The sequence below is a fragment of the Phalaenopsis equestris genome, unplaced genomic scaffold (assembly GCF_001263595.1).
Source record: "Phalaenopsis equestris unplaced genomic scaffold, ASM126359v1 Scaffold000235, whole genome shotgun sequence".
In the NCBI taxonomy this organism is placed as follows: domain Eukaryota; kingdom Viridiplantae; phylum Streptophyta; class Magnoliopsida; order Asparagales; family Orchidaceae; genus Phalaenopsis; species Phalaenopsis equestris.
In genome coordinates this window covers 852,634-868,130 of record NW_018164677.1, presented here as the reverse complement: position 1 = coordinate 868,130, position 15,497 = coordinate 852,634, and the positions used below count along the sequence as shown (strand labels likewise).

At 39.8% G+C, this 15,497-nt stretch overlaps 1 protein-coding gene across 1 annotated transcript in view; it reads right to left on the bottom strand.

Moving 5' to 3' along the window:
• LOC110023906 (chromodomain-helicase-DNA-binding protein 3-like) overlaps positions 1 to 15,497 on the bottom strand; it is a gene marked incomplete at its 3' end in the record, with an annotated part of 53,170 nt that overhangs the window by 25,108 nt on the left and 12,565 nt on the right. The window contains 3 exon segments of the mRNA XM_020723559.1: positions 9,767 to 10,054; positions 10,846 to 10,982; positions 11,082 to 11,254. Of these exon segments, the coding sequence (XP_020579218.1) occupies positions 9,767 to 10,054; positions 10,846 to 10,982; positions 11,082 to 11,254 (598 nt within the window).

Below are 15,497 nucleotides of genomic sequence, written 5' to 3'. Positions count from 1 at the left end.
CATGCCAAAACCTACCTCCACTCCCCCTTCCAGAAAAATTTTTCTCATCTTTTGCCACTCAAATTATCCTTACACCACACATCACGCCTACCTACACCACAACCCCTACCACGCCACCGTTGAGACAAGGGTTGGAGGCCAATCAGGAGTTTATCATGGAAGAGATACAGCGACATCTCCGTCAAATGCTACAACGACTCAATAAAATTGAGAATAAAGAGACCATCGAAGAGGTCATCGAAACTCCATGCAATTACAATGATTAAGTGACTGTAAAAGGATACAGAGATGAAACGCTTGTTAGAGTATATAGAGGAAAAGTGGCTACAACAACTCCATAAAATTGAGAAAAAAGAAACCATTCAAAGAGGTCATCGGAACTCCATTCAATTACAATGATTAAGTGACAATCAGATGATATAGAGATGAAACGCTTGTTAGATTACATAGAGAAAAAGTGTCTATTAAAGATTTCAGAAATGAAGATCCCTTACCACAGAAAATTGTCACAAAATATCTAAGCCGGGATTTTGAGGTAACAATGGATTAGCTACATTTTGATGGTCACTTGAATCCGGACAAGTTCAACAAGTGGCTTCAGGCCGTGAAACTTTTCTTTAAGTACTAGGACATCCCACCAGACGGAATGGTACAACTCGGCACCAGCAAGTTAAAGAAGAGTAAATTATTTTCAAGGTAAAATTTGAAACACCTACGCTAACATGAGGGAAAAGATAAGATCACTATTTGGTCTCATATGGAACACGAGATGTAGGGCCAGCACCTACCAGCTCATTATGGACAGGATGTGAAGACCATAACTTTAAAACTGGAGAAACAACATTATCGGATGAACACCACATCATACAAGTAAAGTTCAACCCAAGGATATTACAGCAAGAGTACACTCAGGGGCACATCCAAGCCGACCCCACCTGAGAAAGCATTTAGTCATAGTGGAGAACAGAAGGAACAAATCCGCCATGTTGAATCTGTCTCAGCTAGGAAGTGTTTCAAGTGTCATGGATCTGAGCATAGCAAATCAAATTGCACAATCATAAAAATGATCTCAGTCATTGATCAAGGAGCAGTTAAGAAAATAAATAGTGATCCAGAAGAAGTTAAAGATTTCAAAGAGGAAGTTCAACTTCCAGCCGACAAGGAAAAGATGCCAGCAAGTCCAGTTGAAATCAAGAGAAAGACTACAGCTAAGTTAGCAGTAGCTGTTTTAGAAGTTAGTAAATCTGAGGTAATAGCTTTCGTGTTGAGTATAACATAGTGGTGCCTCGATCGACCATTTTTGCAGATGTTGAGAAGCATCAGCACGATTGGCATTGGAGCACTAAAATGGTCATGAGTTTGAAAAATTGATGCTATATACAGTCTCAGATAAGAGGATTTCAGAACTTTTAGATACATAGCCTATCTCCTGAAAAGCCCACACTAAGGGACGTCCCACGCATCAGAGATGAGAAGATTTTGAGCTACTTTTGAAAACCATAGGGAGTCATTTGGGTATCAAATTCAGTTTATCAGTGTCCCCATCAATAAACGAGCTGACAAGTTTGAAGAACTACATCATTGAAAATCAGCTCAGGGTTCTTGAGGGAAAGAACATTCTGCAGAGGAATCTAGATCCTTTCAGAGAAGAAAAAGATGTCTCTTCTAAAAGGTTGCTAGTTAGAATTTCTCAATATGTCATAGATTTCGTCCCAGAGTTAAATCATTTTTACATATTTGTTTATCAATACACTAAAACGAGTATGAGTGAAAGAAATTAATAACATATTTAATGACTCAAGGCTTGGTTCATGAGATTACCCATCCATATGCAGCTCCAACTCAAGTTTTGTCAAAAAGGGTTGGATATTTATTCTAACAGAAAACATACGCAAAAGGCCCAAAACTGATCTAAAACACCAAAACAACCGCCAATATAGATCTAGGGTAAATATGAGTGGACCCACTCTATTTAGGAAGACTTTCCTTGAAAGGATCGTCTGGCCCTTTCTTTGTTTGGGTCGAGCGGGTCTAAACATAGCATTAGCTAAAACATTTTGCGGGACGCGACCCTGCGTCCTTTGAGTGATACATTGCGACAATATCTCGGGCACAGGTGAGCTTCTACCTCATCCATCGACGCTTCCAACTCCTTGTAGTATACTGTCAATTCGGCCACATTGCTGGTTGTAGAGATGTAGCACTCTCCCAGTAAGTCAATCCTATAGGTGTTATCATTCCAAAGCACATCCTAGTAGAATAAGTAGCCATCCCTTTTGGCAAAAATTAAGCTGAAGCTGCATGTGGATGAGTATCCTCACCAACTAAGCCTTGATTCCTCAAATATGTAATTAGTTTCTTCCACTCGTACTCATCCAAGTGTATTTGATAAACAAATACGAAAGGTAGATTCAGCTCTGGGATGAAATTTATGACAGGCTGAGCAACTCAAACTAACCCCTCAGGAGATGCCTTTTTTTCTTCTTCCCTGAAAGAACCTAGATCCCACAGTGGGATGTTCTTTCCCCTAAAAATATGGAGATGATTTACAACGTTGTGGTTCCTCCACCCTGTTTAATCATCTGTTGATAAAAACAATGTTTAATTGAATTTAATACTCAAATGACTCCCTATAGTCTTTCAGAAGTGTCCCAAAATCTTCTCATATCTAATGTGTCGGACCTCCCTCAATAGGGGTAACTCAAGTGGTAGGATATGTATATGGAAATTCTAGCATCCTCCTATTTACGACTCTATGTCTAGTATCGACTCCTCAAACTCATTGCCCTTTTAGACCTCCAATGTCAGTCTTATCGATGCACCTCTCAACGCGTGCAAAATAGTCGCTCGAGGAACCACAATCTCATACTTTGCATGAACTTCTATTACTCAGATTCACTAACTTCTAAAACAGCTAATTTCAATTCATTTGGACTCTCTCCTGGGTTCAGCTGGACTTACTACATCTCTTCCACGTCGGCTTAAAGTTGACAATCATCACTAAAATTTTCACCTTCTTCAAGATCACTGTTTCTTTTTTCAACAGCTCCAAGAACCGTGAGAGAGATCATTCTTCTAGTTGTGTGATCTGATTGGTATGCCCAAATCCTTCACACTTGAAATACTTCTCGGCTATGATAGATTTGGTAAGGTGGATTGGTTCCACGTATTCTCTACTCTGATCTAGTGCCTTTTCAAGCGGCGTCAGCTTAGATATTCCCCGAGGTGTACTATTGTTGTAAGATTCTGAGTTGACTCTGCCTATAAGATATGGTGGTCATCTGATCTCCAATTTTGCAATGACTGGTAAGTACTGGTGTTGTATCTTTCGTTTCATCTGAGTCCAAATAATGATCTTATCTTAATGTTTTCTCTCCAATTTTGCATCTATAGTCTGAACATCCTATCTGCAATGACTGGTAAGTACTGGTGTTGTATCATTCGTTTCATCTGAGTCCAAATAATGATCTTATCTTTTCCCTCATGTTGGCTTAGGTGCTTCAAATTTTTCCACTAAAACAATGCACTCTTTAACTTGCTTATGGCTAGTTTCACCCTTTTGTCTGGTTGGATGTCGTGATACTTAAAGAAAAATTTAACAGTTTGAAGTCAGTTGATAAACTGGTTATTATCTAAGTGGTTGTGAAAATGTGACAAATCCAATGTTATCTCAAAATCCCGATTCTCAAATATTTAGGACAATTCTTCGGGTTAGAGGCTCTTCATTTTTTAAATCTCTGACAGACACTTCACCTATGCATCTTCTAACAGACACTTCATCTCTATATCCTCCGACAGAGTAATAGAATGGAGCTTGGGCGACCCCTCGGAATGGTCTCCATTTCTAAATTTTATCAAGTCGTTGTATCTCTCGACAGAGTTGTCGTTGTATCTCTTTCATGACAAAGTCTTGATTGTCGTCTGACACTTGTCTCGATAGTGGCATAGTTAGGGTTTAGTCTTTCATGACAGTCTTGATTGTCGTCGGACACTTGTCTCGATAGTGGCATAGTTAGGGTTTAGGGTGTAGGTAAGGATGATGTTGGGCTCAAGGTTGGTTGAGTGGAAAAGGGGAAATTTTTTTCCAAGAGGGCGGGAGAGGGGGTGGAGATTGGTTTAGCTAGGGTGAATGCTAAAAATGTTAGGATAGAACAAGGTTTAGGCTAGCTCTAAAACCAAATGATACCAGTGTTAAATGAAATCACAATAGGAAAAACAAATATTATTGTTAGAAACAAATAGATGATTACAAACAAACACACTTCGAAGAGAAATTACGACAAAAAAGACAAACTTACACTAGGGATCAATTCGGGGTTGGTGGGGGTCGGCTAGGTGGTCGAGCAATGATGGCATGTCGCTGAAATGGGTTGCGGGTTGCTGGAAAAGTAAAATGATGGGTTGGACAGAGGGTAAACAGCAGGGGAAGTGTTGTTCTCGGCTTCGACAACAATGTATAATGGTCGGACAACGGTAAAACAGCAAGAGGGATTTCTAGGTGGAGGCAGCAAAAGGTGGGAGGACTCGAATAGCGATGACAGAGAATAAAAGGGAGGGGAATGTATTATTGGTGGTGGGAACTATAAAAAAACAGCAACCGAAAGGCTGATCGGAGGTAGCTCAACAATGGAGGGCAGCTGGACAGTGGTAAACAGCAGCAAAAAGGATAGGCGAGGTTGCGATAGCGAAGGTGGAGGATAGGTTCAACGATCGCAGTTAAGCGGAAGGCTAGGAACGACATCAACAAGGAAGGGAAGAATGCAAAATATGGAAAAGTTCCCCATTGGAATGAGCTACAGTCGGAGCACCATTCAATCCCTTGGAAGAAGATCACCCCCTTAGACGAGCTACAGCCAGAGCAGCACCCACTAATGGATACAGTTTTGGAAGGGAGAAAAAGGATGTTGAAAGCTATCCCAAAAGAAAAAATACGCCAAAACTAACCTAAGAACACCACAACAACATATGTAGACCAGGGATAAATAGGAGTGGACCTCAATCCAAATAGGTGGGGAGTCTCTGCTTGGAAGGACTTATCGACATTTCATGTGTTTGGACCAAGCTGTCCCAAACCTGGTATTTACCACGTCACTGTGCGGAACACAATCCCGCATCCTTTGAGTGACGGCTCACATCTGTCTCCCGGTGTTGGGGGAGATTCAATCTCATCTGTCGAAGCTTTTAGCTCTTCATAATATAATGTGAGATGGATCACATAGCGAGTAGTAGAAATATAGTTTGGTTTTTGTTTTCCACAGTTCCCACCGCCGAAAACGCCTTCACCTCCCCCTTCACTGTCATCACAATTCCAGCCCTCCCCCTTTGCTGCCACTCGCCCAAAAATCCATAGTCTTGTTATTTTACCATTGTCTAGCCATCCTACATCACTGCCACAACCCAAAACAACACTTCCCCTATTGTTTACCCACTGTCCAACCGCTCCCTTTGTTGTCCCAACAACCCAAAGTCCATTTCAACCTTCTAACACCACTCCCCGTCGACCTAACCGACCCCCACCACCACCAGATCGAGCCCTAGTGTGAGCTTGTCTTGTTTTGTTGTAATTTCTCTTTCAAGTATGTTTGATTGTCATTGTCTATTTGTTTTTAATAATAACATTTATGCTTCCTATTGTGATTTGGGTTAACTCTGGTATCAGTCGGCCTGTTGTCCTGGGCGGCAGCAACCAGAGAATTGTTGTAGCCGACAGAAACCAGCAAGAATCAGCTGGCATGAGAGGCTGGAATGAGGGAAGGCACTAGTGGGCTGACTTTCCGGGGGCGGTGGCAAGTCTGGAAGAGGAGAAGGTGGCTGGAAAGGTTCAATATCGAAGGAAAAAAAAAAGGATTTCCAACAGTTTCGGGTGGCTGCAGCAAAGGAAGCAAGCGGAAAGTGATGTGAGAAAGTTGAGGAATGGTGGAGGACAGCTGTGGTGGGTGGCAACAAGCCTAGAAAGAGAAGGAGGTGACTGGAAATGGTGGAACTGCAGAAAACAACAGCAAAAGTTGTTCAAAAGACGACAGTGGGAAAGGGGCGAAGTGGATCGATGTGGGAAGGTTGCAGAAAGTTAGGGGAAGGATAAACACCGCCTAGAGATCAAGATACAGCCGAAGTACCAACTGAAACCTTATGATACAGCCCTTTAAGGGAAGAAGAGAAACCGGCAGCTATCCCGATACAAAACACATGGAAAACAAACCTTAAAACATTAGAAACATAAATACATAATAATTGGATAGCGAGGAGAGGCCCAAAAGAACCGTCCGACTCCACAACTACAACAAAACCTAGACCAGTTCGGTCCAGGCATGAAAACTGAAGCTCGTATACTGATTTTGCTTTTCCCCTCATGTTAGCGAAGATGCTTCAAGTTCTCCCACCTATAAGGAAGAATTTTTCTTAAGCTTGGAGGGCTATCAATTTAACTCTTTGTCAAGGGAAATGTCTTTATACTCAATCATTTGTTCCACTATTTCGAGTCGCTCAATGAATTCATTTGGATCCATGCTACAATCAAAATACGATAAATTTACTTTTACTCCAAGATATTGATTTCTTTGATCTTTTATGTGAAATCGTAGGAGTATAGGTTCTTCATCACTAGAAACTTCCTGATGGAAGGGATTCACGTCATCCCGTTGATCTGACGAGTTACCGTTATGGCTATGGGTGACCTCACCTGGTTGTCTCCCCTAAAAGGAGGCGAGCCATGTTGCAGTTGGAATATTATTCATTGCATATCCTCCATAATAAGTTCTTGAACACCTCAATGAGGGTTTCTACTTGGCGGCATGGCGTCACTTTTTCTAATTTTGGCTAAAAAATTGTGATTTAGAGTTAGGGTTAGTATTAGGGTTAGGGCAAGGTGGGTGATATAGAAATAAATTATTTTTGGAGTTTTTAGGTTAGGTTGTGTGAAAACTTGGTTTAAGAGCAATGAAAAACAAATCCCTACAAAAATTAGGGTTTCTCGTGATTTGATACCAAATGATGCCGTTATAGGGCGCCTAAAAGGTGTTTAGAGGGGATTTTGTAGGGAGGTGGTTATATAATAACAAAGGAAAGATAGTATGCGAGGTCGGCGACATTTGGAGGTGGGCTAAGCAACAATAATTGTTGTTCTGCAGTAGATTTGTGCTGTTTTGCGACTGTCCGGAATGAAAACAGCGAGGCACACGAAAAAACGGCGTGATATGGGCAACGAGGAGGTTCACCATCTGTTCCTGAGCAAGATACACACACAATACTTGCAAAAGAAAAAATAATACAGCACTCTTAGCAAGTATTCAGATATTACAATCTCCATAATATACTCAAAATAAATTGAAGTTTCCTAAAAACAGAAAAGCAAACATATAAATATTCTTCTCATAGAAAATACCCTAATTAGAAATAAATAAATAAGAAAGAAATCAAAAAAAGGAAAGAAGGAAAAATAAAAAAAATTATATGATAAAATTGTTCTTTGTTCCTTTGTCGCGATCGAGGCTTCCCATGATACCACAAAAACGTGCAATTCCAGTAACCATGGAGCCAACGCTCCGCATCAATCACCCATACTTTCAACTACCTAGTATCACAAATATCAACATCATAAGTTGCTCCCAATCCCCCTTGTCAAGCTATCATCCCATGTGCTTGGTCTTACTAGTTTGTCCTTTCCTCTTCCTAAATTCCAGTTTGATTCTCCACAAACCCTCAACATCGTCATTATTATAAACACCTCCCCACGATCGGGGTTTTAGTTTCTATTGACCCTGGACAACAAGAATTTTCATGAATTCAAATAAACTTGTCTCATATATCTTATATGATTGCTTGTTTTTAAAGAACAATCATTTTCTTGAGAATACAAAACTGTATTTTTTTTTACCCCAACTCCTAAAGTTATCTCATGAGTTAACATTAAAACCCTCCATCATGTCCCATTGTCCCAATCAGTGGTACAAAAGAGTGGTATCAAAACACATATTTTGTATTCAATCCACCATGACTTCCCTTAGATTAGATTACTGAGAGATTCATTAAAATTTTCCTAATAATTAATATATTAATTAGTTCATTATTTGTTATTAGCCTATATTTGAATCATGCTTTGTCTTATATTTGCGTTGAATGGAACAAAAGGTAGAATTTGATGTTTCTAGTACTAATGGTAGCTAGAGCACTCCTGGAGGGCCACACGCATCCCTAAAGATCCTTGTTTAACTAGCACTCTTGAAATGTATTCTCAAAATTGCAGAACTAACCTTAAGGCCCTGTGGGGCTCTGAAAATTTCAGCCCAGCTCCTTGCTATGAGTGGTTTCAAGTTAACTTTTCAAAAAAAAAAGGATATAAAATAAAACATTGTCTGAGACTCCGCCATCATTTTGTAAAGACTTAGTGATCTTACTTGAGATTTTCTGTCAGAGCAAACTCCTATGATTAATTGCCCTTCTCGAAACAAACAAAAAAAAAAAATTCTCAGCTAAAGCTAATCTATAAGCTCTAAATTTTTAGCTAATGAAAGCGGCAATTTGATCTAGGAAAAAAAAATTACAACCATTAATTTAGAAGAGGTAACGGGTATGATAATAAACCTTATTAAGATCTTATGATTCAATCGACACAACTTGATGGAAAGAATTGTTCAAGAAGATTTTACAAACGTAGAATAAATGTTCGCCTAAAGGGTCAATTTCTAAGTCAAACTTAACTATAAGAAGATCAAAAAGTGAGATGTAAAACCTATTGGATAGAGAGAGCAGCCAACTTAAAATGCAACATGGTGATCGTTTTATGCTTGAAAGAGAGAATGCAAAGTTCCAAAAAGATTATGCAATCATTTAGAACAATAGCACGTTTCTCATAGTGACAAAACTAACTTTTTAGTATTTATAAACTGTAACAAGCTACCATTACAAATAATGTGTTCAGCATTGTCAGGCAATTATAAAATAGAAGAATTTAGTAAGCAAAACGCCAGCTCTACACCTTTTACCACAACACTCTTTGACAAGACATTACCATGAACTTTGTGTTAGGATTACAGGGTGCTTCAAGCAAGCATGACATAATTCAGTGATAGTCAATATATCTTCTTCGATGGCATATTACAATGATCTAAAACTGCCAATGCACACACACACACACAAATATATATATATATATATATATATATATATATAGAGAGAGAGAGAGAGAGAGAGAGAGAAATGTGTGAAAAATAAAACATCATATAATGACACAAACAAAGACATAATAAATCAATGTTATTCAGCTCAACACTCAATTCCATTCTGTGTAAGAGCACTTGAAGCTTCGCAAGGTTTCGTGTCCACATAAAAGACATCCAATCACATAGCTATTGACTTCACAAATTAAGCGTGTGACTGAAGAAATTTTCTCAGTCATGAATAGCCCTTATGGCAGCCTTTCAAGCTCTGCGGCAAAGGAGGTTTAGATCACAACATTACTGGGAAATTAAACTAAATTGTATGCTTGAACACTAAAATTGCTCGGAATTGAAAATGAATAGAAGGAAAAAAAAAAGGCATAAAAAAATGGTAAATACAAAGAAAAAACAACAGAAAACAAAATAAAAGTAAATATATAAAAAGTAAATACATATAAAATTGCTTAAAGATACTGTCTCAGAAAACAAAAAAACTACAAATGCAAAAGAGAAATTGTGCAATAAGCACGTACATATAAAACAAGTACTTGGAAAGACTTCTCAAGGAGAGAACTTATAAAAGCTTGGGCATTCCAAGTCGATACGATTACCTTGTCAGCTCTCAAAGGATCATATGACCTGCTGACTTGCTCACGACGACATTCATAATCTTTTATGAGCATTGGAGAGTCTGATGAATATGACAGTAGTGAATTTTCTAGCTCCCAGGTAGCTTGGTCATACTCAAGCCCTTTCCATTTCACAAGCCACTCAACACAACAACTCAAAGGCTCAGAAATCGACACAGAAGTTAACTCATCAGCAACTTCAAGGGGCGCTACCAACCTTTTCTGTAACAAACGCTCAGGCTCAGTCCATTCTTTTCTCCATTTATTTCCCTGGTTAATGAATATGCAAACTAATTAGGGGCTTTTCGGTTGAGTGAATTTATGGTGTACTGCAATTATTTTGCAGGAATTTGAGAAAATTATAAGTTTGGCATCAAAAATTATAAATAAAATGTAAAGTATGAAGGAATTTGAAGTTCACACCGTAGTTCATTTTAGTTGAATTTAGAATTCGATTAATTTAGCCAAATTTCAAAATACATTGTTCATGTAAAATGCCGCCATCTCTTACCGTCTGCCCCCACCAACCGAGGTGGTTTGCCACGACCGACGAAGCTGCCCACCACCCGGATACGCAGCAATTTCCTGTCGTCGCCGATGCTAGCCGCACGTCGCTCCCATCGTCCGCAACCGCTAGCCACACGTCTCCCCCACCGTTGTTGGTTGTCCACCGAGCCACCTACTAGCCCGCCACTACCAACCGCCTGTTGCCCCCTCCCCCACAGCTGGCGCGAAAAAAATACATTTTGAAATATATTTTTTTCAATCTACTTCACACTAAACAAAAAAATATAAAAGTCCTATGTTTATTTTACATTGAGCAAAACAACTCGAAAGAATTTCAAATAAATTGTAATCATAGTATTCTGCAAACCAAACAGCCCTTTAATATATTATATATGATAAATTTAAGTCTCCTTACTTCACAAACAGCCCTTTAATATATTATATATGATAAATTTAAGTCTCCTTACTTCACAAGCCTATATAATAGATCACTACAGTTTCAATGCAAGGTCATGAGTAAGAATGCAGGATGGATGGAGAGAGAAAGAACTAACCTCTTTCAGACCATTCTTTCCAAAAATGGCTAAAAGTGAAGGGGCGTCATGTAGCAGCTCGCTTTCCGGGACCCAACGATTATGAACATGGGCAAGGCCTTTGTACTTGACAAAATACTGCTTTCCATTCTGCATTCCTAGCACCATACGGCCCAATGACAATCTTAGAATTTAAGGCCCAGCAAAGTGATGCTCAACAAATCTGGAAAAGCTGAATAGGTTGAATGAATCCTCACCTTCGTCAACATCCCATACAGATTCTATCCCATCTGATACACTGTACGCACCTAAATCCATCTTCTTCTTTACACAAAAATAACACAGCCAAGCACCGGGGGGAACATCATGTAACAGTGGGTTGAAACAAGAAAGATGATAACTTCTCTTGCAGCATTTTCCACAACAGCATCTTAAGTTAAATGCAAAGTTAACAAATTCTAGAGTAAGAAGTTATATCAGAAAAAGAAAAACAAAATAAAAAGCATATATAAAATAGCTAAAAGCATCCAATAAGTGTCCAACTTCAAATCATAGATGAGCTTTTTCCTTTTCTAAGCGATAAAATTTCATCATTAGTCCAAAAAGAAAGATAACACACATGTAACTGCAAGCAACTACCTACAAAAAGACAAAGAAATCAAATACATAGGATCAATATACCATGAAAACTAAGGGAGCAATTTTGGCTCAAAATGAAAATGGCAGTCACATATTTAAGCACCAACTAAGCCAAGAATGCCAGCCATTACGAGAGTAATGGTGTTGAGCTTGAAATCTGGTAAATGTGGCAGAATTAAAAAAAAATACTTCTTTCCTATTTGTTCCTTGGTAAGAAAACAAAAATTGCAATTATTTATCCACTAATCCAGAAAAAGTAGTGTGCTAAACTCATAACCCTAACTGAGCTTAAATAAGTTACAAATAGATGAATTATTTTTGTTCAGCTAGATTTATCAAAGAGACCAAATTAGTAAAATAGAGCCGCAAGTGTGATGTACTTTAACAAAAATTATATTCCCTGCAGAATACCAGAAGAATTGAGTTAGAAGGGATTTTTCATAAAATTTAATAAACAAGAGTCCTGATCTGTTATAAAATTATATTCCCTGCAATAGAAACAATGGTTTATGAAAAAAGATAAGAAAGTGTCAAAATCATAAAAAAGAAAAATATTTGGATATAGTTGGTTAGGTGACAAGGGCGTATGACAGCAGGTGGAACGCCTTCAAGCCTGGACCAGTGTTGACCTCATTTTTAGTGAGGTCTTAGTCTCCTACTCCCAGAACCGAAAATCTAGCCTTAGGAGTTCCTTGTTGACCATCCTAGCGGACTAGCAATGGAGCCCACCTCCCGTAGAACTTCAAACCACTTCTTGACTCATTTTTGTGAAGAACTCGCATGAGTAGTTACAAGGGCTAAGGACCAACATGTAGAGGGTCTGAAATTGAGATATCAAACAACCTTAGGTGAGCCTTTTGTGACTCGATTACTCGCGAACGCCGAAATTCCTCGCACGTATCGCACTCCACACAATTTTGGCTTAAATTGACTCGCTAGCCGGCATGAACTCGTCTGAACAACCCCGGATGACAAAACAGACTGCACCGACGCGTCCGGAACGTCAACTTTAGCTAGGAAAGACACCCATATTACTAGGGTTACACGCGCGCACAAATGACACGGAAATCGATGCACTTTTTTTATTAGCGGTATGTGGGCCCGGGCTCAACCGAGGTTCGACGGATTCGATTCAAGCTGGACTCGAGCCTGAACAAGAGTTAAGTAATTTGAATTTTGAATTTCAAATTTCAAATGAAATATTTAAATCAGTTTTAATGAAATTTAATTAGGAGCTCTTATATGCTAAATAAAACTCCTCCCCCGTTTGGAAATTCATTAATTCCGCGCTCCAATATCCTGTAACGTTCCTCTGCAATTCCCCGGATACAAGATCCCACTGAAAGCATTCGGCCTCCTTCTTCCTCAGAACGAGATTCCGAGCTCTCCCTCTGCACCGAGACCTTCACCTGCCTCGTCTCCTCTTCCCGCACCGAAGCCGCTGAGCCGCACTCGTCGGATCGTCCCCTACTTTCGAGTTTGTCTTGGGCTGGATATGGGCTGAACACGGGCTAATTGACTCAGCTTATATGATTTTGAATTTCAAATTTTTAAATTTTAAATTTATCATTTAATCTCCCATTAAGCTTTTCCATCTAAGATGACTGCCAGAAAGGAAGGTATTCAATTCCCCGCCAATCCTTCAGGTAACGGCTCGCTCTAAATTTTTGATATAGCTTCTTCTCGACACAGGAGGCCGGATCGGAAAACTCTTCTTCTGCTCGCGCTCGCCTCTCCTTCCTGGCATTCAGCCCCTCTTAGTCCCTCGCATCGCCTCCTCCCTGCGACGAAAGATTCCCGATTCGATCATCTCCCGCACGCCCCCTTCTCGATCCCCACTCGCTCTCTGCTGGATCCCGATCTCCCTCACTCGCTCCCTTCCCGATCCCGCACTCGCTCCCTACCCGTTTCCTTCTTCCTCTCGCATCTTCCCCACACCAAAGCCCTCTGCTCCTCCCGCTCGACCTTGCCTCCTCCCTGCGACGAAGAAACTCTCCCGCTCCTTCTTCCTCTCTCGTCCAGAAGCCCTCGCTCGCCTCACGCTCCAAAGCGAAGCTCCTGCTCGGCTCGATTCCGCTCGACAGGAAGCTCACTTCCCTCCCCGTCGAACAGCCGCTTCGTCTCTTCCTCATCCGACGGAAGTCGTTCGGCCTGCCTCCTTGACCACTCGATCCCGTCTTCCTGTTCACGCAGCAATAGCCCTTCACGACTCCATAGAAGCCAAAACTGCTGCTCTCGCTGCTTGATACAACCCTCACCAGCTCCTCCTTCCTCCTCTTCTTCTCCAGCGGGCTTCGGCCAGGTATACCTCTTCCCCTTCCTCTTTATTCTTTGCAGCGTACACGACATAACAAGAGTTACATACTTACCACTCAATCCAGTGTATTCACTTGCCTAACACCTAAACTGCAGTTTTATGGATGATTTTGGTATTATTTTTAGATTATCTTGCTTAGATTTATTATGGATGATAAATTTTGCCAATTCATGAATTAATTATGTGCAAAGGGGAACTACTCTTTGGCAAATATTTAGTGTTGAATTATATCATGATTAATGATTTCAACTTAACCGTTTGATTTATTATTTACAATCTATTAATCTTTGGTATTTTCAACTATTTGCCTAATGATTTTGACAAATACGAAACCTACGGCTTTATTTTCCAGTTTAGTTATTGATACCAGTCTTATGCACATTGATATGTTAAAGTATTGGGGGCATTTACATACCTACCGCACAATTATTATGGATTTACATTTCTAACACCTTAAGTTTTGATCCCTCTACATACACATCTTTGCGCACACGCGCTAGAAGCCGTATCGATGTTGTTTTGACATGACACGAAAGATTTGGGTGGTATAAATGTAAGAATTAAAGTCTAGTTTGGAGATATGTTAACGCATAGGAATTGTGGGGTTTGCATGCAAATCTTTATTCGATTCTTCTTGGCCGATTTCTCGATTTTATCGTTGTTTTTAAAAAAAATCGGGATGTCGTTCTAAGTTGTCATTCTTACTGTTTTGCCTCGACTTTTTCACCGTTTGGATATTATAAATTGCTGGTTTTTGAGGCTTTATATGTCACCCGGGTGTTGATTCATTTACTATTCTTGAGGGGACTTTGTGCCCCATTTAAATGCCGATTTTGGGGAAATTTACTTGTTATTTTAATGTTGTTTGGAGGATAATTAAATGATGTTTTGGGGACTGTTTTGGGCTAACTTTGTTGCAGTTTTTGGAGCTTTAAATGTACACTTTTAGGAAGGTTTTGTCACTGTTTTGGGAACTAGTTTAGACTGGTTTCGCTGCAACTTTTTGAACATTTTTAGGGAGGTTTGATCACAATTTAAACGCACATTGTTTTGGGATGTTTTGAGATTGTTTTATTCACTGCTTTGGGGTGCTTTTGGTGACTGATTTAGGGCAATTTATTCACAGTTTTGTGGTGCTTTTGTGGGCTGATTTCGGAGCAGTTTGGATACTATTTTGGGAATTTCTAACATTGCTTTGTGTTTTTGCCCCTCACCCCTTTTTGCTTTGAGTTTTGGAAGCGGGTTGATCTCTTTTCCTCTCCCGTCATTTTGTTTTGAGTTCTCTTTCTTGCTTAATGGTCAAGTCAAAAAATGAGAATTTCTGATTTAATTAATTGGAATATATAGAAAACCTCAAATCACCTTAAGCATAAGTTAAAGTGTAGGTTTCCTAAAACTTTAAGTGCACACCCTAGGTGAGAGCTCATCCACCTAGTCCTCGGTTTAGGCTTCCTACACTTTAGAAGAGGCTTCCTACACTTTAGAAGCACACCCTAGGTGATAGCCCATCCACCTAATTCTCAGCATAGGCTCCCTAGATTTTAGGAGCACACCCTAGGTGAGAGCCCATCCACCTAATCCTCAACATAGGCTCCCTAGATTTTAGGAGCACACCCTATGTGAGAGTTCATCCACCTAATCCTCAGCATAGGCTCCCTAGATTTTAGGAGCACATCATAGGTGAGAGTACCTCCACCTAATTCTCAGCACAGACTTC